Source organism: Petromyzon marinus, chromosome 53 (genome assembly GCF_048934315.1).
Source record: "Petromyzon marinus isolate PM22_M1 ecotype Great Lakes invasive population chromosome 53, UKy_Petmar_22M1.pri1.0, whole genome shotgun sequence".
Lineage (NCBI taxonomy): Eukaryota > Metazoa > Chordata > Hyperoartia > Petromyzontiformes > Petromyzontidae > Petromyzon > Petromyzon marinus.
In genome coordinates this window covers 10,868,705-10,896,690 of record NC_133719.1, presented here as the reverse complement: position 1 = coordinate 10,896,690, position 27,986 = coordinate 10,868,705, and the positions used below count along the sequence as shown (strand labels likewise).

The 27,986-nt window shown below is 53.0% G+C and overlaps 1 protein-coding gene across 2 annotated transcripts; it reads right to left on the bottom strand.

Moving 5' to 3' along the window:
* Nucleotides 1-22: 22 nt before the first annotated feature.
* Nucleotides 23-27,986, bottom strand: GANAB (glucosidase II alpha subunit). Of its 2 annotated transcripts, XM_032974105.2 has the most exons (25): nucleotides 27,887-27,986; nucleotides 24,926-25,039; nucleotides 24,184-24,292; nucleotides 22,318-22,445; nucleotides 21,047-21,250; nucleotides 18,291-18,356; nucleotides 16,406-16,520; nucleotides 15,780-15,852; nucleotides 15,097-15,193; nucleotides 14,516-14,696; nucleotides 14,198-14,351; nucleotides 13,278-13,513; nucleotides 12,676-12,802; nucleotides 12,363-12,442; nucleotides 11,962-12,105; nucleotides 11,656-11,752; nucleotides 11,125-11,226; nucleotides 10,527-10,770; nucleotides 9,934-9,998; nucleotides 9,519-9,595; nucleotides 8,832-8,906; nucleotides 7,895-8,008; nucleotides 7,018-7,130; nucleotides 6,612-6,712; nucleotides 23-6,121 (listed from the first exon to the last, which is right to left on the bottom strand). In XM_032974105.2, the coding sequence occupies exons 1-25, from the start codon at nucleotides 27,916-27,918 to the stop codon at nucleotides 6,009-6,011; spliced, it is 2,961 nt and encodes a 986-aa protein (XP_032829996.1). In that variant the 5' UTR covers nucleotides 27,919-27,986; the 3' UTR covers nucleotides 23-6,008. The 2 variants fall into 2 exon arrangements, with proteins under 2 accessions (XP_032829996.1, XP_032829997.1); XM_032974106.2 differs by lacking the exon at nucleotides 18,291-18,356.

Below are 27,986 nucleotides of genomic sequence, written 5' to 3'. Positions count from 1 at the left end.
AAATAAACAATCTGAATCGTCGACGTGTTACTTTGTTTTTTATTGGAACATTGAACGCAACTCGGACAACAGCGCCCTAACCACTCGTTCTTGAAGGTGCAACCTACATTGTTATTATTGGAACATTGAACGCAACTCAAACAGCGCCCCAACTACTCGTTCTTGAAGATGCAACCTACAGTAGCAACAACAAATTTGCTTTTCTCTTAAGTAGCCAACAACCGAGGTGGTGTATCCTGCGCCGACACGTGTGAAGCTTCGATATTGATATTTATGTGAATGCGACCGTTCAACGTGGCCCATTGGCTTAAAATGTCGAAATGCCAAGTTAGCATATGCCAAGATTTCTGGGTTACGAATTCAGATTAAGTTGTCCATGATTAAACGGGAGGGTTCTCAAGTGTAGTGAACTGATGGGTCTCAGGCGAAGCACCAATGACTACGCGCGCACACAAAAACCCATCACTTTAAATCAGTTTTTCAATCAGTTTGGCTAAAATCCAGCTTTGCACTCAGTTGTTGCAATGGAGCATGTGTGCCACGATGGCATCCAGGAATTCCACGGAGGAGTTACAACAGCATCTATGACGTGACTTGGGCAGTGTGCAACTCCGACTTAAAATTTAACTAAAACTGGTCCTCGACGCCAAAAAGACAAATGAGTGGAATCCGTGGCCCAAGCAATCTCTGAAGAAATATCAGGGTCGTCAAGGTCTACATCTGGTCAAAGGAAATAACAAGGGAGACAGACGTGCTGCAGATATTTAAAATAAACAAATTGCAGACAAGATACAAAGACACTGCGGAATGCTGCCAAGCGTCCAAGAAATGAGACACGTGTGAAGACCTCGCAGAGCTCAAGCGAAAATGTGAACTGCACAGCGATAGGATTTGAGAATACAAGACGACTTTGAAAAGCCAAGGCCATGGCAGAGATGACAGTTAATTACAAACAAAACGCCATTTCCACATGGAAGAGAGGAAGAATTCCTAAATTTTAACACCAATCTTTAAAATACAGGCTCGGCCTTTGGAGCAAACCAATGCTGCAGCATGAACATCTGAGGTGGATTATACCAAAGTACGCGGTAGAAACTTAAAACAATATTGGTGATGAGACAAGACATTCCTGCCGAAAGCCACCAAAAAATAGTTTTGCAACACTTTCCGGAGGTTAGAAGGTGCTATTATCTCCGCCCATATGCCCATCCGCAGCAGGGGGAAGCACTATAACTCTCGTACAGATGATCCAATATGAACCAAACTGGAGGATAAAGTTGTGCTGCTATCAGGGACTTACCCAATAGAAAACATGTCAAATTGATCTGAGCGTTGCCCAACACTTGTGGAGGCACAGCCCAGATCAGAAAGGACTATTTATAACGAAGCAAACAATATCTTTATACCCTGGCAGCCATCCGTTGGGCTTCCGTGCTGCTAATGACCTACTTCAGGAGGCAAACGTTGGAAAGCATTACATAAATCTACGCGTAAATTTCCTAACTAGTTTATTATGAACGAAGCTTCACAAAAACCCGTGCCAGACAGCCTGAGAACACGCAACCTGAATGTGGTTGGTGTAAGTACTCGAGAACAACCGTTTGTTACTTTCAGGTTACGGTCCTTCCCATCTTAAAACGTTGCCGACTTTCAACTCTGCACCCGGTTTTTAGCCGCTTGTGTAAAGCGACGGTGCGCACATTGGCGCGCGTACGTGCCAAAACACCTCGTTTTTCCAGCCATAGTCACGCGGGAGAACGTGCGAATCGAACACGTGGAATTCACCGGCGCGGATGGACGGCTCGTCGCAGACGGGAGACGGTGGCGGGAAAAATGCATGCTTCGCGTGGGTGGGGGGGGGCGCACGTTTGGCAGATCAGATTTCACTGCACTCGTGTAACGAAACAAAAACTATTTGGAAATTTAGTTGGGAGGCGGCATTGCGAACGACGTTGACGATTATTGGGAAAAGGGGGATCGTTGTCTGCTGCTGTGGATTAAACTTCTTAACAAATCGAGACTCCCGCACGCAAACACACACGCACACAGAGATCACCTCCCAAGTGCAGGCTCCATTAGGGAATGTGGCGACACGCACAAAGAGATCCTCTCTCACTCCGTGGTCAGTTGCATCAAACGCCAGCGACGGTGAAAAACATCCCCCTAGGTTATGCACCGGCGTAGAAAGGGAAAACCTGGGGGACGTTTCAACTTCAGGGCATCGATATTCACGTCCACACGAGACTGGCGGGGAACATCACCGCCGGCCTTGACCCGTTTTGTCCCATTGTTGATGATGTTGTCGCTGTTGCTGTTTCCGACGAAAAGACATTTTGACGTTTTCACCTAGTCAGATGAACAGCAACATCCGCCAACACACAGCTCTACACGGACCGACCACAAATCTAGAAAGCAATGCCCACCCTATAGCCCAGACCTAGAACTTAACACCTATCCTATAGCTAGAAGCTAACACTCACCTTTTAGCCCATATCTAGAACTAAAGACCTCCTAAGTAGCCCAGAGCTCTGACACACTCATTATATATAGCTCTGATCTAGAACACCCACTCTATACCACTGATTTAGAACTCAACATACATCAAACAGTCAAGAAGCTAAAATTCACTGGGTTCCAAGGACCAATCACTTGGCACCCACTCTATAACCCAGACCTAGAACTCTAAACTCACCCTATAAACCAGACCTAGAACTGCACCTACCCTACAGCTCAGACTCATCACTCAATATTCACCCCCTCAAGTCCAGAACTAGAACCAAACTTCTGCTCTGTAGCCCATACCTATATTTCAAAACCCACCCAAACCCAAAGAGACTAGACGACCCAGCACTTGTCTTCTCATCAATAATAATCCAAAAAGATGTGGGATTTACCACTCAATAATCCATCTGCACGATGCATCAACCCCACTTGCGCGCAGTTGGACAAGTGTGGTTCATCGTGGCCACCACAAGTTTAACTGGTTGGCGTCACTTGACGGTGCCGAGCACAACCGGCCACTGCTACCCAGGTAAGTGGTGCCGCAAAGGTTTGGGGGGTTTGGGTAGTCAGAGGGTTGGACAAATGCCCTCACCTAATAGATACGGAGGGAGGGGTGGTTTGGTGACACCATTCTTCCCCCACAAGGCCCAGTTCTAACTCCTCTTGTTATGGGAAGGGGCAGTGGTGCTGGGCCACGTTCGCAGTGATTCGCCGCTTAGGAGGAGAGTGAAGCTGGGTGGGGGGAGGGCAAAGGAACATGCGGTGTGGTGCGGGGCCCATCCCAGCAAGCCCCCCCCCCCAAACCTGTAACCAGCCCTGGTCCCCCCAATAAAATCCTTCTGGGTCATTGGACAGGAGAGGTAGGAGACGCCAGTTGATTTCAGCAGTGAAAAGTAACCGTAGGCTTTAGCTGCTAGCAACCAACGCGACTAAACTAAACTATTTTCAATTTTACCAGGTAAGGCTCACTGAGCTATGTAGTTCTTTTTTCAGAAATGACCTGGCCACAAATGATAGCTCAATGAAGTGGCTTATCACGTGGAAATTTATAGTAGCCAAACACTAAACACATGTTTGTAAATGTGGAAAGAAAAACCAGGGGATCCAGAGAAAAATCCACGCAACCACAGGGAGACACCACAAAAACTCCAAATATACAGCAGGCGTCAGGGTTGGGATCAAACCCACGACCTCCTGTATACCAGGCAAGGCAATTAACATTTCACCACCGTGGCACTCAAGAGTGTCGCGTGGGTTAAGCCATTTGGAAGTGATGGCAGCGGCAGCGCTTAGTCGAGAGCCGCTGTGGCTGAGGGGGTGGCAGGGTCATGAGGGGGATGCCTCACAGCTTGTACCGTTAAGGGTTATGGCTTTGTTACAGAGTTGGGGTTGACAACAGTTTTGCAAATGTGATTAGTTCTAAATTCGAAAAATTCCATATGTATCTAATCAACTACAAATTAAAACTTAGTAACCAACTGCCATACCGAGGACCCCGTGTAACACAGGGCCAGGGATTCCAACTCGCGTCCATCTCAAGTTTAGAACAAGGCCAGCGAGTTTTCCTGCACCCTGCTGTTACAGCGCCCCCCCCACCACCCCCCACCCTCCGGCACCTTTACAGATAAAATTTTTTACCCAATTAACATTCGCCAAACAAGCATCGTTGTCCCCTCCTCTGTATCAGCCCCCCCCCGCCCACCTCTCCCCCACCACAGCTTGTAAACAGTGGTGCCACCAATGGCCAACGGGACTTGATGCACACGACGCACATGAGCGTGGGTCCGACTGCTAAAGACAAGCGGAGATGCGCCGAGCGTTTAACTCTGCGCCAAGCCTGGCATAAAAAGCAGGGGTGGAACAATTCACCCACACCCCTCCCCAACCCCGGCCCCCGACCCTCGACCCACCCACCCCAAAGCGATTTGACGAATTGTCACGATTCTGGGGCACTGTTCAAAGCGAGATATTTTTGTTTATAGATTTTTTACGCTGCGCCAAACGATCGGGGAAACCTAGCGGCCGCAAGGGCGACGCGAACCCATCGTACATTGAGCGCACACACACACACACGGACAGAAAGAACATCGATTCTCAAGCGCGCGATCGACGCGGGGCCGGCGTAAAGCTCAACGACGATCGGCATCGACGGACGACGAATCGTTGCGCTGTTCGTTCCACCTCCTAAACAAATCCGATATCCATTCCGCGGGCTCGCTAACACCCCTCCCACCGTAGCGTCGCGACACGGGGAAAAGGTCCCGTTCGAGTACGCCCTTCAATCTCGACGATTGTAACTGGTTGTTGGGCGTTTTGGGGGCCCCTCTCTGGGCCTGTGCTCGGCAACCGTGATTACATTTTGTTTTTAAAGAATAAATGGAAATGGATGCTGTGTAAGCTCCTGGACAGATACTGGCCAGGTCTTCGCAAACCTCCAAGCAAGCAAGGTTCCAGATACACAGGGGGGAGGGGAAGAGGACATCCAATTCCTGTGGCTCCTCGCTTCTAGCGGCAAGAAGCCCCCCCCCACCCTCTCTCGAAAGCGTAATAACGTGCAACAGACCTCTGGCTCAAGGTCTTCACGGCAATCTGTCAAAAAATGTCAAGGCTTGGGGTGATAAGATTGGCGGCACGCCATGGTTAACGTCAATAAGGGATGACTCCTAGAGTCACTTAAAAGTGTTTTTTTTTATTTCACTTCCATTGGACAGTCCAGGACACAGCCCTAGACACAAAAGAAGAGCCATTTATGTTTTGTATGTTTTTGTTATCTGGCAGTCATCGTGTAGTATCCATGAAACAAATTCACCACCCGCCACCTCGGTCCTTAAATTCTGATTTGGGCTTTATCGTTCCTTCCTATAGAGGATAACGTGCACCAGCACCTGCCGTTGATTAAAAAAGAAAATGTAATCGCTGCCTTCATAGCTCGGAAATCAGTATAAATGAGGGGAACTGTCGTCACAGACATCCTCGGCGGATCTTTGGAATCGCGCGGTTTTTTTTAAATGAACATCATCGCTAACAATGGCACGTGTCGTAGAAGCAACCGAATTCACAGTAATGGGAGCCGAAAGAGCGGTCCTTTCTATTGCAAGCCGGCGAGCGAGCGATCGGTCGGGCGCCCGCACAATCAAATAAATAATAAAGAGTGATGGAAAGAAAGAAAAACCGGTGCACGCTGATTTGTCAAGGAATCCGTCGGCGACGTAACAGTGGGACAAATTTAGCAAAAACTTACGACAAAAAAACGAAGGGGCAAAACAAAAAAAACGCATTTAATTATTTGTGTGTTCCCGTGTCGTTCGGAGCTAAAAGGGACGTTGCCCCGTGCGGCATCCACACCCACCCTCCGCCACCAAACTCTCCCCCACCACTCCTCCCCTCCGTACTCCCTCCCCTCTCGTAGCTTTTACCCCAACCCCAACCCCCTCAACTAAAAAAAAATCAATCACAAAATGACCGGCAGAGGAGGGGGGGGGGGTGGGCTGCCCCGGCTTCTTCCATCATTGGATGAGGATGGTCCAGTCGGAGGCAATGTTCACGCCAGGTTTCCGCACCTCCAGGGTGGCCGTGGCGGCGTCGTACTCAAACTCCAACGCGGACTCCGACGGAGAGACTGCAGCACCGCGCGCGCACACACACACACACACAAAGACAAAGATCACTCTGCCTCCGGTGTAGCCTGTTGGGGCAAGTGCGAGTCGGCGAGCAGCACCGTCGAAGGCCGGTCCCTGCGCACGAGGGGGCAGGGTATGCCAGCATGTACGTTGGCCCAACTCCTGGGACGTCCCATTGCTTCAGCCAGTTGCCACCCCATCATCTATTCGTGACGGACAAAGGTCAAGGATAGATCACAGGAGTGCGCGTGTACGATGAACTCCTTTCGCCGAATTATCCCCCCCAATTATGAAATAGCAAATACCAAACAAATGAGGTTTTACTGTATTCTGTGAGGCCGAGGTGCAGCGTTACAAGTTTGAAATTATGACAGTGCTGGATAAACGGGGCACGTGCGTAGCCACCAGCACCTGGGGAAGGCCACGTGCTCGATCCATCTGGACCACGACGGAACACCGCGGTGCGACGGGATGCGGGCGCCACGGTACCTGCTTGCTTGAGAGTGACGTGCGACGGCTTTTTGACGCCGATGACCACGACCTTCTCGAGCCACGACTTTGTGCCGTAGCTTCCGCTGGGGTCGGCAGAGCTGCACAACGCGGAAGCGGCGTCAGGGAGGGGAAGGAAAGAAGCAGGCACGGGAAGGAAGGAGATTTGCATCCCCACACCATCCCCCCCCCACCACCACCGTGTCTCCTCGGCATCTCCCATACCCTGCGTCTCCCCCTCACATCATCGCTACATTCCCCACGTCCACCCATTGGGCTCCTCCCACCATTCGCTGCACCCAACGTCTTCGTAAGTGCGGGGGGTCCGACGCGCACGTACACGAGAGTACACGCGCAAGAAAACAGGTGTGTGCGTGTGCGCGGTTCCCCCCCCCGTCCACCTCACCTGGCCACCAGCGCGCCGTTGGAGAAGTGGAACGAGCGCAGCGCGAACCGCTTGTCCGTGTCGTAGGCGAAGGAGCGACCGTCATCCAGGAACAGCTGCCCCTCTGCCCGGCCCTGCTCGCCGCGACGACAACACGACGACGTGACGACAACACGACGACGTGACGACAACACGACGACGTGATGACAACACGACGACGTGATGACAACACGACACCATGACGACAACATGACACCGTGATGACAACATGACACCGTGATGACAACACGACGCCGTGACGACAACACGACACCGTGATCGCCGTGACGCGACCCGAGCGGACGCAGCCCCGGAGTGTCAGGAGGGGGTGGCTGAGCCGCCCCCTCCACTAAATACTCGGCAGCCCCTGCCCCCCCCCTCCCCTCAAAGTGCACTTAGCCTGGCACGAGCGCTGTGGTGACGTCACCGCCACGGTGTCGAATGGCGGCTGTAGTTGTGTGGATGACCGTGTATGTAGGCATTCTTGTATGGTGCGTGTCCGTATGCATGTACAGTACGTGCGTCCATGGATATATGCACACGAGTTTGTGCGTGCGGTGTGCGGGCGCGCGTACGTTTGTGTGCACGTGTACGCACGCATGTTTGGGGAGCGGTGCTGTAGCGGTTAGCGCTACGCTGCGCTACAAACTTGCCCACCCGAGTTCGATTCCCGCTCACGGCCAACACCAGTGATGATTATTTGCACGCATCTTTGTGTACGGTGCTCGTGCGTGACTATGTGCACGTGCTCGTGCGCGAGCACGTACGTTTGTGTGTATGCACGCATGTTTGTGTACGGTGCTCGTGCGTACGAGCTCCTGCTAGCTCGTGTGTGCATGAGCACGTGCGTGGGTCGTACGGCTTTGTCGAGGGCGACGTAGAGCGTGTAGGGGTCATCGTGCATGCACTCCGAGGAGCGTCGCGGCCGGTTCTGTCGCGGCACCACGGAGCCCCCTCTCTGATACACCGGAATCTGTGCATTCAACAGAGACAACGTGCGTATGTTGAACTTCTTTCGCACCATACAAAGCCAGCCGTGCTAATCGGAGGTTGAGGGGGGGAAGGGCAAGAAACTATGATTAAACATATTCTTAGCTCTTTCGGCATATAAAACAATAAAAATTCTCACGACGTTTCGACCATAACACAAACGGTCGTCACCAGGTGTGTCGGTTAACGACCGTTTGTGTTATGGTCGAAACGTCGTGAGAATTTTTTTTATTGTTTTATATATATTTTATTATTTTATTGTTTCCCTTCAACCTGACTTTACCGAAAGAGCTAAGAATATGAATTACTGCAGTCACGAAAGCTTTAAATATGATTAAACATATCATTCAATGTACATAAAAAGGTAAAGGCGGAGCCCTGCAATTGCTTGCTTGTGCGGCTGCTGGCTAACGGAAACTCCAAAAGACCCTCTAGACTCGGAGGGTATTTGGTCTACTTTTCCACGTTGGCCAGACGTCTCGGAGGATGTGGGGAGTACCCACGCTCTGCCTTTGGACTCAAAAAAACTAAAAACTAAGGCCCAATGAGCGATATGGCTCTTTTACGGAAGCGACCTGGCTATCACAAATGATAGCTCAACTTAGTGGCTTATCATGTGGAAATTTAGAGCAGTAAATTACTCTAAACGCATGAGGACCCGGAGAAAAATCCACACAACCACGGTGAGATAGAAAATGCAAACTCCAAATGTGCAGGGCATCGTTAGGGATTGGATTGAAGCCACGACCGTCTATATAGCAGGGGAGGCAGTTAACATCTCCTAGCCACCATGGCGCCCTCCTTACCGAGCTCATGGTGACGGGGACATAAAGCTCCTGGCCGCCCTCGTATTTCCTGTGGTCGTGAACGTCGTACCACAGCTGTGGGGTGGAGGAAGCGGGGGTGGTGGTTGTGGAGAGAACACAGCACATTATATTAAATGGAGCAGTGGGTATGGAAATGGAAGTGAGTAAGAAGAATGTATAAGGGTAAGAGGAAGGTTGGAAGGAGGGTATGAATGATGTACGAGAGAGCGGACGCCGATGAGGGCCATGAGAATCGAGCATCACGGGTGCTCACGCAGGACCAGGTAAATTTATGAAAACAAATAAAGACAACATTTTGGTGAGTGCTGTTAGCAAGCAACTACCAACACACACACACAAACACACTGGTCCCCCATATAGCCTTTAACAGACTGTTGGGGTGGCACAGCACACGAAGGGGTGGATGGCCAACACCACGCCCGTATGCCTTCTTCTCCCTAGTGGTGATATTTACACATCGCACCAGGTACTCATTTGAGGATGAGTCGAACTAGGGGAGGCCCAGGACCGGTTCAAATAATCGTCACTGGGGTTGGCCGAGAACGGGAATCGAATCCAGGTCACCGGGTACGGAGCGCAGCGCACTAACCGCTACACTACCGCTCCCCACATGACAACTCTTCCCCACACACACACACACAGACTCTATGCGTAGGCGGTGCTCACCTCTCCGGGCCCAGGCAGGTAGATGCTCACCCCTCGGGAGCCGGCCTCTGTGATGGGATGGACCAGCAGGGCATCACCTGCAGTGAAGAGACACCACACACACACGCGCGGTGAGCACAGGCCACGTCTGTGCACATGGTGAACACGCAGGGGAAACACCATTGTATGTATGCGTGTAATTTTAACTTCTTTCGCCACCGTACGTAGCCAACCGTGATAAATCGGATGTGCAGGGGAAGGACAAGAAACTAAACACAATAAGCAGTTTTAAAGAAATTAGTAAAAAAAAAAAGGTCTGTACGCACGCATCGTGAACGTAGGTGTGTAAGCGCGCACCGTGAACGCAGGAGGTGTGCGCGCACAATCAAATCGCAGGCAAACACAGTGTGAGCGCAGGCATGCGATGACAACCCACCAAGAAGGTATTCGTCCTCGATTGCGAACGTGGCCGTTTCCTTGGGGAACTCGACCCAGAGGGCTCTGTACACAAAGGCACCGCCACACTGATACAGCGCACCCAGCCGGCGTACGCACAGCCCGCGTACACACAACCCGCATCGCTTCACACTGTACACACATGAACAACTGCTACTAAGTGGCGGTGATGTCACAACGGGGCATATGCCAGAATATGTGCACTTTATGACCGGCAAATGCACCACCTGTGCCCCTTACACACATGAACAAACAAAACTAAGATCCCCCGTATAGCCTTATCGGACTGTTGGGGCAAGTGCTATTAGCGAGCACCTAAGACGGCTGGCACGGTACACGAGAGGGTGGGTGGCCAGCCTTTGTCGACCTAGTGGTGATATTTACTCACTTGAGGTTGAGCCGATCTAGGGAAGGCCCAAGACCAGTTCAGATAATCGTCACTGGTGTTCGCCATGAGCGGGAATCGAACTCGGGCCACCGGGTTCGTAGCGCAGCGTACCAACCGCTGCACTACTGCTGCCCCCACACACACAGCACCAAGCCCGGCCGCCTTCGTCTTTGCCACACACGCACCTCATGACGGGCTCGCCGGTGCGGTGGGCGCGGTAGAAGGCCGTGTACCAGAACGGCAGCAGGGCGTAGCGCTGGTGCAGCGCCACGCGCACCAGCGCCATGTTGTCGGCGCCGATGAGCCAGGGCTCGCGGCGCTGCGTGTCGATGTGAGCGTGCGCTCGGAAGAACGGCTGGTAGGCGCCGGCCTGGTACCAGCGCACCAGCAGCTCGGGCGGCGGGTTGCGGAAGAAGCCGCCGACGTCGGCTGTAAAAGGAGGAGGGGAAGGACAGAGCTTTGGGTATCGAAATACTTATTTAGGACTGGGAGGAATTCGATGAGCTACAAAGCTCTTTTTTCGCAGGATGTACAGAGCTGGGAGCGTGGCAGAAAAGAGGGGCATCAATGTCGTTACGAGTACTGTGCAGGGAGCGGACTGTCACGAGGGGCGTGCCCGGAGTGACGCATGTTGCGCAGTGGGCAGTGCGTGTCGTGCAGTGTGTCACGTGATGTGCGGTGTGCCGTATGCATTGTACCCTGTCCCCCCAGTACCACGGGTAGTGTGCGGTGCCGTGCGCGCTGTGCGTTGTGCCACGTGACTTGTGCCGTGTGCTCGCTCACCCCCGCTGAAGGAGATGCCGCACAGGTTGATGTTGAGCAGCATGGGGATGGACACGCGCAGGTGGCCCCACTCCCCCGTGTTGTCTCCCGTCCAGATGGAGCCTGCGAACCGCCCCACGGGCCCACGGCCACCGTCAGCCCAACGCTCCTTCACGAGCCATTCATTAACCAGGGCCGAGACTAATTGATTGATTGGAGTAAATTGCTTGGTAGCGAGATGTAAACTCCCTCGCCTGGTATACAGGAGGTCTTGGGTTCGATCCTGACGTCTGTATATTTGAACCTTGCATGTCTCTCTCCCCACGTGGTCGTGTGGATTTTTCTTCGGGGACCCCTGGTTTTTCCCTCCACATTTAAAATCAACATCATGCGTTTAGAGCATTTGGCTGCTATCAATTTCAACGTAATAATCCACTTCATTGAGCTATTGTTTGTGGACAGCTCAAGTGGGCCTTACCCGGTAAAATAAAAAAAGTCTATAGTTTAGTTTTTTTGGTTTAACGAGCCCCACGTAACCGGCACGGCACGTACCGTATCGCTGGGATCCGGCAAAGAACGCGCGGGAGAGCACGTAAGGGCGCTCCACACCGCCCGATCGCCGGATCTGCCCCTCCACCGTAGCCATTTGCTGTGGAACGAGGAAGTAGCGGGGAGGGGTGGAGGGGGGGTTTGGAGGGCAGAGGAAGGAGGGACGGTGCAAGTGGTAGGAGTGAAAACTGAGGGCACAGTTCAAGCAGGGCTTCATCTCTCACCGAATATTTACTGAGCGACTGGAAAACTGGAGCAGGTAACACGTTAGAGCGAGGGAGCGAGGGAGCGAGGCCTGCGCGCCGGTACCTGGTAGAGGCCATAGAGGTTGTGCAGGTCGCGGTGCTCCCAGCCGCTCAGGTGCACCGTGTCCTTGTGCATCGTCACCTCGGGCCCGTTGAACACGGACGGCTCATTCATGTCGTTCCACGTGAACAGAATCTCACTCGAGCCCTGCACGTGCCGCGGGGGGGGGGGGGGGGTCGGGGTGGGGGGGCGGGGCGTGGAGTGGAGGGGCGGGATAGCACGTGCCGCGATGTCAGCGAACGGTCTCTGCGAGGCCGCGTGACCGCGTCACGGCCGGCCGACGGCACGTTTCGCCAAGCGCCGCCGCCAACGACCCCGTTCACGAAAGAGATTGGCGACAAGATTGGCGACAAAAAAGATCGATAAATAAAATAATAACCCTAAGCTGCCACCCGCCGGCTCACCTCGTACTGGTCGTAGGCAAACTTGCTCGCGAACCAGGAACGCACATCGGGATTTGCAAAGTCTGGGTACGACACCGAGCCTGGGTGTAGAAAGAAAACATTCAGCGCATTGCTCATTATTATTGTTGTTGTTGTTGTTATTTTGTTGGGGACGGTGTCCTTCTCGCAGTGGCTCCACCCACGCTTTTCGCGTCACCTCAAAACAAAACTAACGCCGGCATCCGGGGCAAAACGATGTCGTTAATCCGAATCCGTCGCCGTGGGCGCGATGCCAAGCACGCGGACACACGGGCGCCGCCGAGCGTCGCCTCACCTGGCCAGCACCAGCCCTCATAGTCGCGCCCATCCTTGTTCTTCATCAGGTACCCGTTGGCCTGCGCCTCCGTGTACACCTTGTAGCCGCTGTCGATCTTGATGTGCGAGTCAACGATGGACACCATCTGCAGGATGACGTCGTGCCCACGCGCGCACACACACACGTCAAGACAGAGACCCCCCCCCCATATAACCTTCAATAGACTGTCGTACGTCATCCAGTTGTTCTTCCGATTCCGTTCCGATGACGTGGCACAGTTTGGCACCAGCTATCGTGGAGCGGCGGCGGTCGTGTCGCTACGGTTCTCTGCGGTAACGTCTTTCAAAACAATGGCGCTACGACGACTCTCTGAATAAAACTCACGCTTAACCGCTTGCGCGTTCCGAGATTCGCTGGTGGACGGGACCCGCCCTGCAAACTTGCAGGCGTCTCGGAACGGGAAAGGTTTAAGACAGAGCGTCTATGATGGCCGGCGCGGCACACGAGTGTGTGACGTAACCCCAGCACCACGCCCGGCCGCCTTCATCCCCCACTGTAGCCACCGCCACCCTCCCGCCACCGCCACCCTCCCGCGACCGCCGCGTGTGCCCCACGTGCACCTTGCGGCGCTTGCTGGCGATGTTGCGCTGCATGTCGAGCGGCGTAGGGAACTTGTTGGGGTCCCAGGTGAAGTAGCGCTTGCCGTCCGCGTGCTCGATGTCCAGCCAGATGACATCGTAGGGCAAGTCGTTGGCGTCGAAGCCCGCGTCCACCGCCCGCACGTCGTCCTCGTCGTTGTAGTTCCAGCGGCACTGGTGGTAGCCGAGCGAGAAGAGCGGCGGCAGCGACTGCGTGCCTGGGGTGGGGGGGGGGGGGGTTGGAACGACGGGGGTGAGACAGGGGAGGCAGGAAGCAGGGGGGCAAGGGCGACAGACGGACAGAAGGAGATGGGGGGGGGGGATATGCAGACGGGGGGGGGGGATAGGGAGACAGGGTGGGATAAGGAACAGGAGACGGGAGGACAGAGGGAGATGGGAGACAGAAGGGCAAAAGGAGACAGGGGATCAGGGGCATGAGAAAGGAAACGGGGGCAGAGGGAGATGGGGAGATCGGGATACAGGGTGGGATGAGGAACAGAAGGAGACAGGAGGACAGGGAGATGGAGACAGGAGAGATAAAGGGAGACAGGGGGGGATAGGGAACAGTTGGAGTTGGAATGGAGAGAGAAAAAAGGGAAACGAACAGACGCAACTTCGTCGTATAACTAAATTGTGAAATAAAATTGCTCGCTCTTCAACATTCCTCTGCTAAAACAAACCAAATAGCCACATTCGCCCGCGCGACAACGTCATTTGAATGGCTCTGCCGAGTGGTGGGAGGGTTAGACAGTTACAAACCGACATCGTACCTACACAATAATCTCATGCGAAAGAAACCAATGATGGATGATGATAATGATGATGAGGGCGATGGCAATGACGATGACCGCGTGGAGACGCCCGCGGGAGGAGGCGAGAGTGTCGGCGCGGTGCGGCGGTACCGGTGAGCGAGGCATATTGCCGGAACAGGTCGTTGGGCGTGGGCCCCAACAGCACGAACACGTCGATGATGCCGCTCTCCGACATCCACCGCACGTCCGTCTGCGGCACCTCGCTGCCCCCGCGCACGTAGTCCAGCATCTTGCCGAACACCGTCTGCCCGTCGCGAGGGGGTTATTTGGTCAGTCGGTCGGTCGGTTCAATGGCGGCCCGGCCAAAGCGGCTCAGCACGTTACAAGGGAAGGGAGGGTTTACAGGAAATGTGTAGAACGGCTTGTACGACGGAGGTGGCGGGGAAGGTGGTGGTGAAGTTGGCGCACCTTGCCGGCCGTGTTGGAGCTGATGTCCACCCAAGTTTCGGCGGCGTTGTGCCAGAAGATGCCGAGGGTGCGCTCCGGCCGGTGCGCGATGAGGTAGGGGACTGCGCCGTAGAGCGCCATGTTGGTGTCCAGCTCGTACTCGAACACGTCGAGGTTGTAGAGGCGGTAAGGCTCCGAGCCCCTGAGCAACGGCGCAAGCAAAAACACACAAACGTTAAGATGATTCAAATAAATCGACACTCTTCAAACCGCACTTTTGTATGCAATCATCCAGTTTGATTCTAGTACCGACCGAACCAATGGGCAGACGCGAACGTTTGAACAGCATTGCACTTTCTAATGCGATTTGGTCCGCTGCAGCAGCAGAACCTCAACATCGTCATCAACATCAGCTATCACGAAATCACTGCTGGATCAAAGCTTCCTCAAGTCATCTCCAAGGCAAAGGTGGGGAGATGAGAGGTCGTGGAGGTGGGGTGGAGGTGGGGGTGATGGGTTCTGGAGAGGGAGAAAGGGGGAGAGGGTAAGGAGGGGGGGGGGGGCAGGGGAGGGTCGGGGGGGCGGGGGGTTGCGACCCTCACGTGGTGGTCTTGAGACGGAATGTGTCGGCGTGCTCGGGGATGCCGTACACAAACTCAACACCCGGCAGAGAAAAGTCCAACCCCACCGAGGCAGGGCCTGAGCACACAGCACACACAGAGAGCCACCACACACAGAGCCGACACCACACACACAGACCCCAAAGACCAAGACAGAAATACACCACACACAGAGACACACAGACACACACAGAGACACAAAGACACACACAGACACAGACACAAGCGCGTGTGTACACGGGGAGAAGGCATTGGCGGCAGCAGCGTCGTGAATCTCACGGCGAGGAGTGTGGTTTAACACGTAGGTTTACACGACCAACATCATCCATAACATGTTCTTTGGGTTATATCGTGTAAATATATAAATGTGTCGTTAAACCCGCTACCACCCGACACAGCCAATAATACAAATTGAACATGTCAATTCGTTGCATCGTAAACTCAAGATGTACAGCAAACGCAGCCACGGCAAACATAACCCACGATGTTGATAAGCGTCATGACGAGTATCGCGGTATCTCGGCAAGTAGCTTGATATCAAATCATGGTAAGAATCGTGGTATCACGGCGAGTATCGTGGCATCGCAGGATTGCAGTGAGTATCGCGGTATTGTGGAGAGTATCGCGGCGAGCATCGTGGCGAGTATCGTGGTGAGCAGGCCCACCATTGGGTTTGCTGTCGTGATGAGTCTTAAACGTCTCCTCCCACATTCCCGGCTCGTCCTCCTCTTCCGTCACCTGCGACCGCAAACGACAATCACCGCACGTCCCTAGTAGCCTCATCAACAACACAAATCACAATGTGTGTTTATTTATTTGTATTTATTCAGACTGGAAGGAGTCCCACGAGCTACCTAAGCTCTTTCCTCACCAGATGTCAACACCAACAACAAATTCCTTTATGCACCACGGTGCTCTGAATCACACATGCATCCCCCTTATCCATAATAGGCTCCACGCCCCGAGTGGGACAGCCGGGTGGACACGCAGCCTCAGGTGCCACGGCTATAGGAAAAGAGCCCCTTTCTGTGTTGTTTGGGTTACGTGAGCTCCTTTAAAAGGAATGCTTCTCTCGCGTTGACAGCAAACATAGAAATGGCGCCAAGTCCTTTTATCTGCTTGCAGATGGGAAACAGGGTGGGGGGGGGGGAAGAGCAGAGGAAGAAGGGAAGAGGGATTTGTAGGAAAAGTAACTTTGAGGATTTGGAGGAGGCTTAGGAGGCGCAGGAAGAGGAGGGTTTGGTGGAGGAAGAGGAGCAGGAAGAGGGGGTGGCTATGGAGGAGTCGGTACCTTGGACTCCGAGCCGTTATCGTCTTCTCCGCCCCCTTCCTCCGCAGCCGCCTCGGTGGAGTCGCTCCCGGCGGCCCCCTCCTCGTCCACCCCAGGAGATTCCTCAGACTCCTTCCTGCCGGCACGACGACGTCGCCGCCGCCGCCGACGACAAATCCTCGTTACCCCGGGCACGGCAGCACCCTCCCCCCGCCGCTCCCACCCCCCTTCCCACGATCTCTCGTCTCGTTTAACCTCTTGCAGCGAGCGGAACACCGCAATGCGTCCGAGCAATGGGGGGCTCCCCCACAAAATTGACGTCACGGAACTACCTCTGAAGTCACTTTCCCGCGTGGCGCACACTTTTTACTCAGCCTGCAAAGGAGCGCGCTCGCCGCGCGTCAAATCAAAATTGAACGCTTCGTACGTGACGGCTGTTTTGGCGAGCGGGAGGAGCTCATCACCAACTAGCTCATCACCAACTCATTGCACTTGGGAACCCGGTTTAAAAAAATCAGATGCAGAGGCTGAGACCCGGATTCGAACCCAGAATCACAGTTGGGAAGTGGTGGCCGCCGGGTAGCTAGATATTATCCGGGAATTATTTTTTATATTTTTTTATTGGGTCGCACGTTATCGGTACTGCCGTGCGGTGGATGAGTGCCATGGGCAGCTCAGCGTTACGCGCAAGGTAGACGCGACCGAGCGAGATTGGTTGCACACTCTTCTACCGAGAAAGCGATTAGTTTTCATATCCACACCGTTAAAGCAAAACAATCCGCAAACCCAAAAAACCACAACAGGTCCGCCGTCTTAAGTCTGCTGCCACAGGAGCTGCGATTCCACGGCAGTGCATCAGTCTCACCCCGCTGCTATTGCTGCTGCGGCAAACAGTATACCGACGATTCTCCTCCGGAGAGCTCATCTAACCGGGCATCGCCCAAAATAGAGCGTTATATATTTATTCCTTTTAACACCATACAAGGTTATTGACGACGGTGTTGAGTTTTGTTCGTCGTGTGCGCCTGTGCACCACTTGTCAAACGCAGCGGCGGCGGCAGCAGCAGCGGGCAGCAACGGCGGCAGCATCACAAAGTAATGCGTTTATCATTGTAAAAGAACCCCCACCTACGATGCACGTCCCACTTTGAAGCTTCAGAAACGAAAATAAAAGATTACAGAGCTATGGTCAAGCCACTCTGCCACATCCCCCCTCCAGTCGTTTACCCCATAACACATCATTGCAATGAAATCACTGCAGCACAGGGACAGAGCACTTGACCATAACTATATATATACTTTAAATCCTTTAACAAAGCTTCACACTCTGGTGGGGCAGCGCGGGACACACGGACGAGGTGCACATCTGCAAGTTAAAGTGCCGCTTTGATTTTTGGGTTGCGTTTTGCTTTAACCTTGGGTGAATAAATGCCTGGACTCAAACCCAGGAAATCTCACTCGGGGGAGCTGCGACATGGCCATTATCATTTCTCCCCCCCCCGCACCCTGGGGCACACACAAGCATACATCTACACACGAGAGCACATGCACAAAGACAAAGAACCCCCCGCAGCCTTTATCTGAACGGTGGGACCAAGTGCTGTTCGCTAGCACCTATTCAGGCTGGCACGGCGCATGAATATGGGGGGGGGTGTTGTGCTGGCTAGCAACATGCCCGGCCGCCTTTGTTTCCCCAGCACCAATGTTTAACGAGTGGCCCAGGTACTCATTTAAGGGTAGGGGAGGACCGGTTGACCTGGAGGAGGGCCCCAGGGCCGGTTCAGTTGTCACTCGCCACCGATGTTAGCCGTGGCTGGGAATCGAACTCGGCATCGCCTTGTTCGCAGCGCATGCACGCACCACACACACCACACACTCGGGGTTTCTGAGAGCGTGCGATCATTACCTAGAAAACACGTTCTTGAGTTTAGTCCACATGCTACCCACTGTGTTACCGACTGCCTCCGAGAGCCTGCCGGCCCCACCACATACACAGCACAGTGACACGACAGCACAGAGGTAAATAATGAACACAACCGAATGGGTGAGAGAGAGAGAGAAAATAAAAAGAAAACAGGCTGCAAAGTAGGGCGACCGCGTTACAGTTTTACCACGATGCGGTACTAATTTTCATGACGACGATTAACGCAATGCCAGTTTCCCGTAACTTTGCGAGTTGCGTTTACCTATTAACGTCGCACTGTGTGTGCGTGCGTGGGCTTTGCTGTACTTTAGGGTGTGTACCGAGGACACTTTAAAAAGGGCTCTTAAATGAGCAGTTCATTTGACGACAATAATAATACATTTTTAATTAGCGCCTTTCGTTGAGAGGTGGCAAAGTGCTGCACATGGCCATGTCGCACAACCCTTTTTAAAGTGTCCTCGGTACACACCCAAAATTAAAGCAGTACAGCAAAGCCTACGCACGTACACAGATTTATTGGGCAAGAGTTACTTTTATTTGGAATGCTAATTATTTTGGTACCCTTATAAACGTCTGTTCAAAATAATTACACTTCTAAAAGTAAAATGACGTGATTAACGATCATCGCGATATGACGAGATTGTCACAAAATTACTTGATTCGATTATCGCGGCCCTCGCACTGCACGATGTCACAGTATTGCCGTATCGCAGCGAAGAACGGCCTCTGCATGTGGCGTTTTCTATGCTTCTCCCCCTGCTCTGCATGGGATTTCCTTGTGGATCTGGAATTGTCAAAAACATCCCCAATGGCTAAAGAAAGAAAAAAAATCACCTGCAAATTACTCAATTGTGGGATCACACATCAGCACCCATTGCCCCCCCCCCCACCACCACCCCCCGTCCTGCGAAAACTTGGTAGGACCCTCCCGTTAAAGTCTTTCAGAATCAGAATACTTATTTATACTGGAGGAATCCGATGAGCTATGAAGCTCTCTTTCGCAGACGTCCAGTCGGGGCACGGGATCAGAAATTTGATAGTTGAAGCATTCCCGAGTAGACAAGCCTCATGATGATAATAATGAGTATCGTGGCAACCCTGCTTGGCAAGCCAGTCCACGAAGGGAGCCTCCCACTTTGTTAGGGCAATTCCACCGCACAAAGAAATACGCAAGAACGAATGGAATGCGTTGAGGATGAAGCAGCGACACTGCGGCAAGGAGACGTATGTGTGCAAGTGTGTGGGGGAGCGGTAGTGCAGCGGTTAAGGCGCTGCGCGACGAACCTGGCGACCCGGGTTCAATTCCCACTCACGGTCAACACCAGTGGCGGTTATCTGTACCGGTCCTGGGCCTTCCCTAGGTCGACTCAGCCTCAAATGAGTACCCAGTGCGGTGTGTAAACATCGCCACTCGGGAGACAAAGGTGTTGGCCACCCATCGTTTCGTGGACCGTTCCGGCCTCCATAGGTGCTCGCGAACAGCACTTGCCCCTACAGTCTGTTACAGGCTATATCGGAGACCTTTGTCTTTGTTGTGTGCGTTGAACTTCTTTCGCACCGTACGTTGCCAACCTGCTTCGATCTCGCTCTCCCTCTCCGGCCTAAGTGCTGTGACGAAAGGATCGCTGCCCGTAACGTCAACTCTTATCATTATTTTTGTTCTTTTTAAGGCTGCATTGTGTTATTGAAGGATGTGTGTGTTGCGTTTGCTGATAATCCTGTTTCTGCACCACTGCCAACGCTGCAGCAGCAAGCAGCAGCACCACCAACCAATTTGCTTAATCCAAGCGCAAGCCGTTTTCCGAGACCTGAAGAGATTAGGTGCAATCCGGGCATATTTGGGGTTTTTTTTGTTTTTGTACAGATCTTGCTAACATTTATAAAACGGCCGAGACAGCTACAGCTGCAACGCGAGCGAGTTTGCGACGACGACGACGACGTTAGGCCAAGTCAACGAGTTAAACGCGTGTCAGGAAATCGAGGGGGGCGGCGGCGCAGTACCGCGGTGGCGCGCTGCACTAGGAACCCGGCTACCCAAGTTCAATTCCCAGCCACGTCTAACGTCAGTGTGTGCGCTTGCTATCTGAAACTGATATTGGCCCGCCTGACTCGTCTTCGACCAAAAAAAAGCCACCGACTTAAACGCAACGAAGTATGGTCAAGCAACCCCACGATCGACAGGGCACGGGGAGAGGGGGGGCTTTCATCCAGCAGGTGCTTGACCGAGGAATTGTAAACTGAAATTCTATAAACTGTGAACGGAGATCACACGCGTGTTAAACTAGAGGATGATACACAGCATCACCACTGAAAGTACGTGACAGCAACTCCACATTTCTTTCTTGGTCAATGGAAGCTTCTTCAATCTGGGCATGCGACAATCTCGGGGGAGACACGGCCTGGGTGAGCGAGGCTACAACATCGAATCTTTTGTGTCGCTCGCCTGGCGAGAGAGTGGATGAGTGGGAAAGTAAATGGTGTGCGTTTGCATTCCTGTGTGGTGGGGGGTAGGGGTGAGTGATACGTAGCGCTGAGCGACAGCATAGGGGTGAGCAGCAGCATAATGGTGAGCGGCGCGTGATGGTGAGCTGCGCGTGATGGTGAGCGGTATGTAGCGGTGAACAGCAGCATAACGGTAAGCGCCGGGTGATGGCGAGCGGCGGCGTAGTGGTTTAACGAGAGCCGCTTGTGCCTCCATCCTCCTGAGCTTCCTCCGGGACGTCGCGCGCAGCACTCACGTGTTTCCGCGCAGGCGCAGGTGCTCGAAGGCGAGGAGGCCGCGCGAGTTGACGCTGGCCACGAGCTCGCCGGCGCTCACGATGTCCACGCGGAACGGCTGAGCCGACAGCAGCACGCGGGCGCCGCCGGGGCCCTCGCCGAGCCCGCCGGAGCCGCCCCACGCCAGCACCACCACGCCCTCCTCCCGGCTCACCACCGTCAGCCTGCGTGGCGGAGAAGACGCACGCGGTGCATCATCATCGTGCGCAGGTTTGACGTCCGCAAGGTCGTTCTCACGAGCGCAAGGCGACGGCTGAAGGAAGGCGCCGTGTTGTCACAGACACAGTCTGAAGTAGGTTCGCAGCCTTGGGGTGGTGATGCTGCTGCTGTGTGTGTAATACCAACAGTCATTTGAAAGTAGTTTTTTTATCATTGGGATGTTTTGCCATTGCCAGTTACACTGCGTGTATTTTTTTCAACTATGGGAGGAAAGCGGAGAACGTGGAGGAAACCGATGCAAAACAGGGACAGAACATACAAACTACACACAGACAGGCACCAGGCGGGAATAAAACCCAAGCCCTTCTTGATGCAAGGCAGGTGTTACCAATACACCACCACCCTGTGTCGGTTTAAGGGTGCCACAGTGTGGATGAGATGTTAAATACCTCGCCTGATATACAGGTCGTCAGTTCGGTCCCGACCCTGACATCTGCTGTATATTTACAGTTTGCATGTCTCTCCCCGTGGTTGCATGGATTTTTCTCCGGGTCCTCAGGTATTTCCCTCCACATTTAAAATCAACATCACACATTTAGAGTATTTGGCTGCTATGAATTTTCACATAAGCCACTTCGTTGAGCTATAATTCGTGATAGCCAGGTCGCTTCTGAAAAAAAGCTATATCGATCAGTGGGCCTTACCTGGTAAAATAAAAATAGTTTAGTTTTAGTTTAATTACAGGCAGCACGCCTGGATTCAAAGTCAGCACAGCGCACTGACCTTTGTGACATCTTCCGTATGGCTGATGCAGACGCAGAGCAACAATTAAAATTTCACATCCAGGTAGTCCAGCCCAACAGCCGCGTCACGAGCAGCAGAGTGCATCACCACCGCCGTGACATCTCCTTCGTATTTGTGGATCGTGCATTGAGTCTTTATACGCTGTACAGTCTCCGTTCTGGATGATCAGGGTCACCTCCGAGGGCCCTGCCATGCGCGTTGGGCTGTGGTGGGGTGTGGTGGGGTGCGGTAGGGTGCGGTGGGAGGTGGGGGCCTACACAGGCCGTACCGCTCGCTGGCCGGCTCCCCGACTAGCACGTCCTGGACACGGTATCGCGGCTTGAGTGGCGCCAGCTCATCGACGAGCAGCCGCACCATCCCGTCCTTCAGCCCCACTACCTCCAGCACCAGCCGCACCTGCGCCCGGCACACAGCACCACCCTCCGTCAGATAAACACGGTGCTGGCGGGCATGCAGGCAGGCAGGATTTACAGAAAAACGCGCCGGCTGCTGGCACACTCGCGGATGAACGGACTGCGTGCACGGGTTGGCGGAAAAAACAGACGGCCTAGGCAGACTAGTGGTGCAACAGATTAGCGGATAAAGAGACTGGTTGTAAGCAGGCTAGTATATTGATGGACTGGTGGTAGGCAGCCTGGCGGCTAACTGGGACTGGCGGATAAAAAGAGTTACCCAGCCACTGGACGATTTCGGTGTTACAGTCCCATTCTAGAACCTTTTTTTGGTCTCGTTTCTACTTTCCCATGAATCGTCCAAATCATTTGTACAGCGTCATTCAACATCGGAGAGAAACCATCTCTCCTTGTAAACCGTCTTCATCTGTACCAACTTATTAACATTTATGGTTACTTGGCTTGCAACAATGCATTGGCGTATTGACTAAGCTCACGGAACGTACATTTGTGCATGAACCAATTTGCATATGTTTATTCACAATACCTACAATTTGCAAATAGGATGTAAATGATACCTGTGGGCTATTGTATTCGACACTACAAAGGGGACAGAAAAGAAAACAAGCTAGGCAAACGAGATTGCAAAACCTGGCCAAAAAAAAAGGAAAGAATCTTGAACCCAGCATTGTTTTTGTGTTACTTCGAATTGTGGCAGTGCGTCGAATGGCCGTGGGTGTGAACCGTAACTTTCCCGTAACTTTCTCCAATTTTCCCAATTAGGATTTAATTTGCATGAAGCTCACGATAGCGATTCACGCACACGTAAAGCGATGCTTGCGCATCGCGAGCACCGATTTGAAATGGACAAATTTGATTCATCTTTAAGCTCCCTGTGGCAGCAGCGGTTTAGCGCGGGCTCTGGCGCCGCCACCCCTCCCATATCACACGAAGCGCTTGCCACAAGTGAACCACAATACCTTACCGATGTCGTCAAAGAGCATAAGCCATCATCACTCGAACTCCGGTCATCCTCGCAGCAGCGGCTTTTGGCCGGCCGTCGAACAAAGGCAGTCACACTGCATCGCGCGGCGCTTTAAGATGCGCTTCCGCAGCCGTCTGGAACGCCCTTCCTTCCGATACTAGAAAGCCACTGGAGCTATGGACTTGAAATAATCTAGAATGAAAACTAATTTCTTTAGAACTGTTTTTTTGCGTTTAGTTTGTCGCCCTTCGCCCACACCTCTGATTGGCACGGTTGGCTACGTACGGTGCGAAAGAAGTTCAACGTACATAAATACACACCTCCGCCTCCCCAGTCCTCAGTCTTCCTTTAGTATGTTGGCAACTTCTCCCATCTCCTTCCGCCTCCCCTCCCATTTAAACTTTCACCCCCCCCCCACTTCGCGGGGTCTACACTCGGTTGAGGCAGAGGGCCCAACACTCTCTCTCTCCCCTCTTGAGTGTGGCCCCCGCCGCGCCCACTGGGACATTCCACGGTTTTTCTGCCCCTCTTCTAACGGTTACCGGTGCGTTGCACCCGGCTCGCGTTTTTTGTCTCAATAAAAATGAGCATAAATGAAATGCACACGTGCGCACGTAAATATATCTCCCCTGGCCTCTACGTGGCCCGGGCCCATCCGGCCCTTGGGGCTCAGGGGTACAGTTGCACCACCTCTGCCCACTGCTCGATGGCTACGCCGGGCAGCGTGGCAGCCCGTGCGACGTCGCGCACGCCGCACCTTGTTGGCAGCGTTGAGGAGCTGCACGCGCGCACTATTCTCTTGCACGTCCAGGGTGTCGAGCAGCGCGCGGTACGGAGACTGCTCCGCCTCCATCTTGCGCTGGCGCCTGCCACAGATGGCGGAACGGCGCGGGCGGAGCGGGGGGGAAGAGTGAGAGAGCGAGCGAGAGACGCAAAACAATCTTCATTTAAGTAAAATGTAAATTTAGGCAAAATGTCACGCGGATTGTTAACAGCCCCACAGCGTGAAATTGTTTAAAAGGGGCGTACTAAAACTCAAGGTGAGCACGACAACGTCAATTGTTACAACAACAAAAAGGATACGGTGGAGCATTCTGCTCTCGCTCGCACAAGCTCATACCCAGTGTGTATGAGGAAAGGTTGCAGCTTAAGATTTTTTGGTTGGAATCATACGTGCAGTAAATCCACCGTTATCTACTCCTGCCTTGTGCCTCGGGCTCTGTGCGGACGAGCTGTCCGAACTCACTGTGGGGACAATTTGGCCACTGCCCAAGGGTGACAATACACCAATTCCAGCACTTTCTGCCAATAATGAGAAACTCAACAATCGGACAGAAAAGTGCACGCATACTGGGAGAAAATACAAGTAACAGATGACTTTCACATCCCAAAGGAGAGGCAAAATCCCACATGCGAGAGCAGGCCCATATCCAGCAGCAGAGTGACAAAAGGGCTCTCTACATTCACAGTGGCTCGTTATGCGATGTGGGGATCTGGACCTGCAGAATGAGCTCTGCTCGCATGTCTTGAAGTTGCTGCGGTCGACGGCATCGGAGAGAGAGATGCACAAGGCCAAGCCTAGGATGGCCAGATGGGCCAGCCAGCTGACACACCTGCACACAAACACAGCGAGTTATGGAGGCAGGCAAAGATTCCGCGTATAGCCTTTATCATGAAACGTCGTGAGAATTTTATTGTGTTATTTTATTATTTTATTCTCATTCTATGTGACTTTACCGAAATAACCAAAGAAGAAGACTTTATCATGCTGTTGGGGTAAACGCTGTTCGCGAGCAACTATGAACGCCGATTTGTATGTTAAACGTCTTTTGCACGATACGTAGCCTGACGTGCTAATCGGAGGTGCGAAATTACACACAAGGGGGTGACTGGCCAACACTCGAGAGCAGTTCAAATATTCGCCACTTATTGGTCGTGAGCGGGAACCGAAGGCGGGTCGCCGGGTTCATAGCGCAGTGGGTTATCCGCTACAGGCAGGCACAAAGGAAAACAGCCCACCACACACCGAAAGCAGAGTTACAATCATACAGGCAAGTAGCGCAATACCTCCTGGAACATAGCCTAACACACACAGACATCCAGCACCACACACAGAGGAATACGTTCCCATTCGTCCCTTAACACAAATAACAATAAAGCATATAATCCCACACACACAGCGCACACAAACTGCCAATCACCACGAAGTGGCAGGGACATTAAAGGCTGCTGGCAGGTCACATAACAGACCTAGGTGTACAAATCGCGTGACTTACAATAACGGACAGTTGCAACACCTGCACTTCCCACTTTTCCATCTGGCTCTGTTTAGCCACCCCGCGGCTCTGCTTGTTGAGAGCGTCACTTCACTTGCCATTGTTGCTGCCAGAGCTACTGTTTGCAACTGTCCAGTCGCGTCTTTCACGAGCTTCCTCCAAAGAGGGCAATCTGGACACATCTGGGACAACTCATTACCAAGTTCACGGAGCTCCAAGGCCTCCTACACTACATAAGCCAATCTAAAATCAAACCTACGCCGTTCCTGTTTAGGCCCTTTTATCCGGCCCCACACAAGCTGCTTGAACATGTGGGCTACATGACCCGACCAAAGCATCCTCGACAAGTGTTGCACACCGATGGGCACGTGACAAAATCTGTCAAAGATGTGCGAGCTAGCTAGCTAGCTGCTCACAATCCAGGCTGGATAAGGCGAGGATTGATGCTTGGTAGCGCCAATCTGAATGTTTCACGCCGAGAAAGTTGTTGCTCTAAGGGGGGGTCCACGTTTCGCAGGCGTAACGAGGGCAAGATTGTTTCCCGAGAAGACCCGGATGTTGGTATGGCGACACGGATCGGGCAGCTCAACTGAACGTGATGCAACCCATGAAAAGATAATGCCGTTCGAAGCGAGATTTCCGCTGCCAAAATAAAGTTAACCATTAGCACACTGCCTGACCAGCCAGATTGTGTTTGACCAGACTGCTGAGGGGGATGAACGGTTGAGAGACGGAGCTGAGTACATAATGTTCTTCAGATGAGTGGACTTTCCGATGACCGATACCAGCGGTGTCAAGATCGGCATCTATGGAGTAGGTTCGTGAATGAAGTTACAGTCCTGGTTAGTTGGAGGCAGTCGCTGTCCAAAAACAATTGAGGGCAGAGGGGATAAGCTCACAACAACGAGCCGAACGCCGGGCGGATAAAACAATACGTTTGCACATTGGGGTAGCACAGGTGGTGGGTGCATCTTTCAAGTCATCTCAGTCAACGCATAGCACCTGCAAGGCCTGTCCCGTGACAGACCCATATACCACCTGGCATTCCGCACTTTACGTGATATAGCCTCAAAGTGCACCTAGCCTGGCTGTATACACGTCATCACCACTTTGTGGTTAAATGGCGGCCGTTTGTGTTGTTGGCGTAGGAGTTGTCCAGTGTTATTAAGATCACTCATTATGCGAGTGTTAATGAGTGCTTGTTGTTAAGAGCAGTGGTTCTTAGTCTTCACCGCAGCTCTCTGGTTCTCAGTCGTTAAAAAATGTACAATGTTAATAGATACATAAATTTGATGAAACAAAGTAGTTGTGCTTACGTGCCCTCAGTCGTTAAGAAATGTACAATGTTAATAGACACATAGGTTTGATGAAACAAAGTAGTTGTGCTTACGTGCCCGCGTGCTTAATACCGTCACAAACAAACTCTGCAATGTCTCGCACCCCCAGAAGGGGCATTTCTGGGGGTGCGTGATGATGTTAAGAACCACTGGTGGAGTGAACATCGGGAGCGCATTAATTAGCGGGGCTGCTGCACTACGAACCCTGCGGCGACCAGAGTTCGATTCCCCGTCACGGCCAACACCGGTGACGGATAACCTGAACCGGTCCTGGGCCTCCTTTAGGTCGACTCAGCCTCAAATGAGTACGCGGTGCGGCGTGTAAACATCGCCACTGGGGAGACAAAGGCGGCCGGGCGTGGTTGCTGCTGGCCACCCCATCCGTGTGCCGTGGCGGCCTTATAAAGATACTCGCTGACAGCACTTGCCCCAACAGTCTGTTAAGGCTACACAGCGAGGGGAGGGGGGGGACGCTCATACATTGACGTAGAGGAGTGAGTGTGTCAATGAGGGAGCCACTGTTGTTGCCTGGAGTACTGCGCGACCCGACTACTGTACAAACATTAACGCACCCGTACAGAACAAGGGGTCGAGTTCATTTTGAAGCACCAAGACCAAACAGCGAGCCAAGCGGTGCGGTAGCGACGGTGCCGTGACACAAACCCCGTTGCGCTAGGCCCAAACACAGCATCGCCTCACAGGGAAAAAAATAATTCGCTTCCCAAAAAAACCCGCCGGCTCTCTCTCCACACACATGAAACCGGGAGGGGGGCCCGTTTCTCCCGACGCTGCTACCGCTGCTGCTGCTGTTGTTTTAAAAGCGCGCAAAGAGACGGCGGCTCCTCACCGGGCGGACTTGTTGTGCCTGCGCGCCGCCATCTTGGGTAGGGGGGTGGTGAAGCGAGGGTGGAGGGGGTGTGCTGGCGTCACGTGGTGCCTGATGTGTG

Coding starts and splice junctions, on each gene's coding strand:
- GANAB (XM_032974105.2), bottom strand. CDS start 27,918: ATGGCGGCGCGCAGGCACAACAAGTCCGCCCG. Junction 9,596..9,933: donor CGAGGACGAATACCTTCTTG/GTGGGTTGTCAT, acceptor TCTTCACTGCAG/GTGATGCCCTGCTGGTCCAT. Junction 8,907..9,518: donor ACCTGCCTGGGCCCGGAGAG/GTGAGCACCGCC, acceptor TCCACCCCACAG/CTGTGGTACGACGTTCACGA.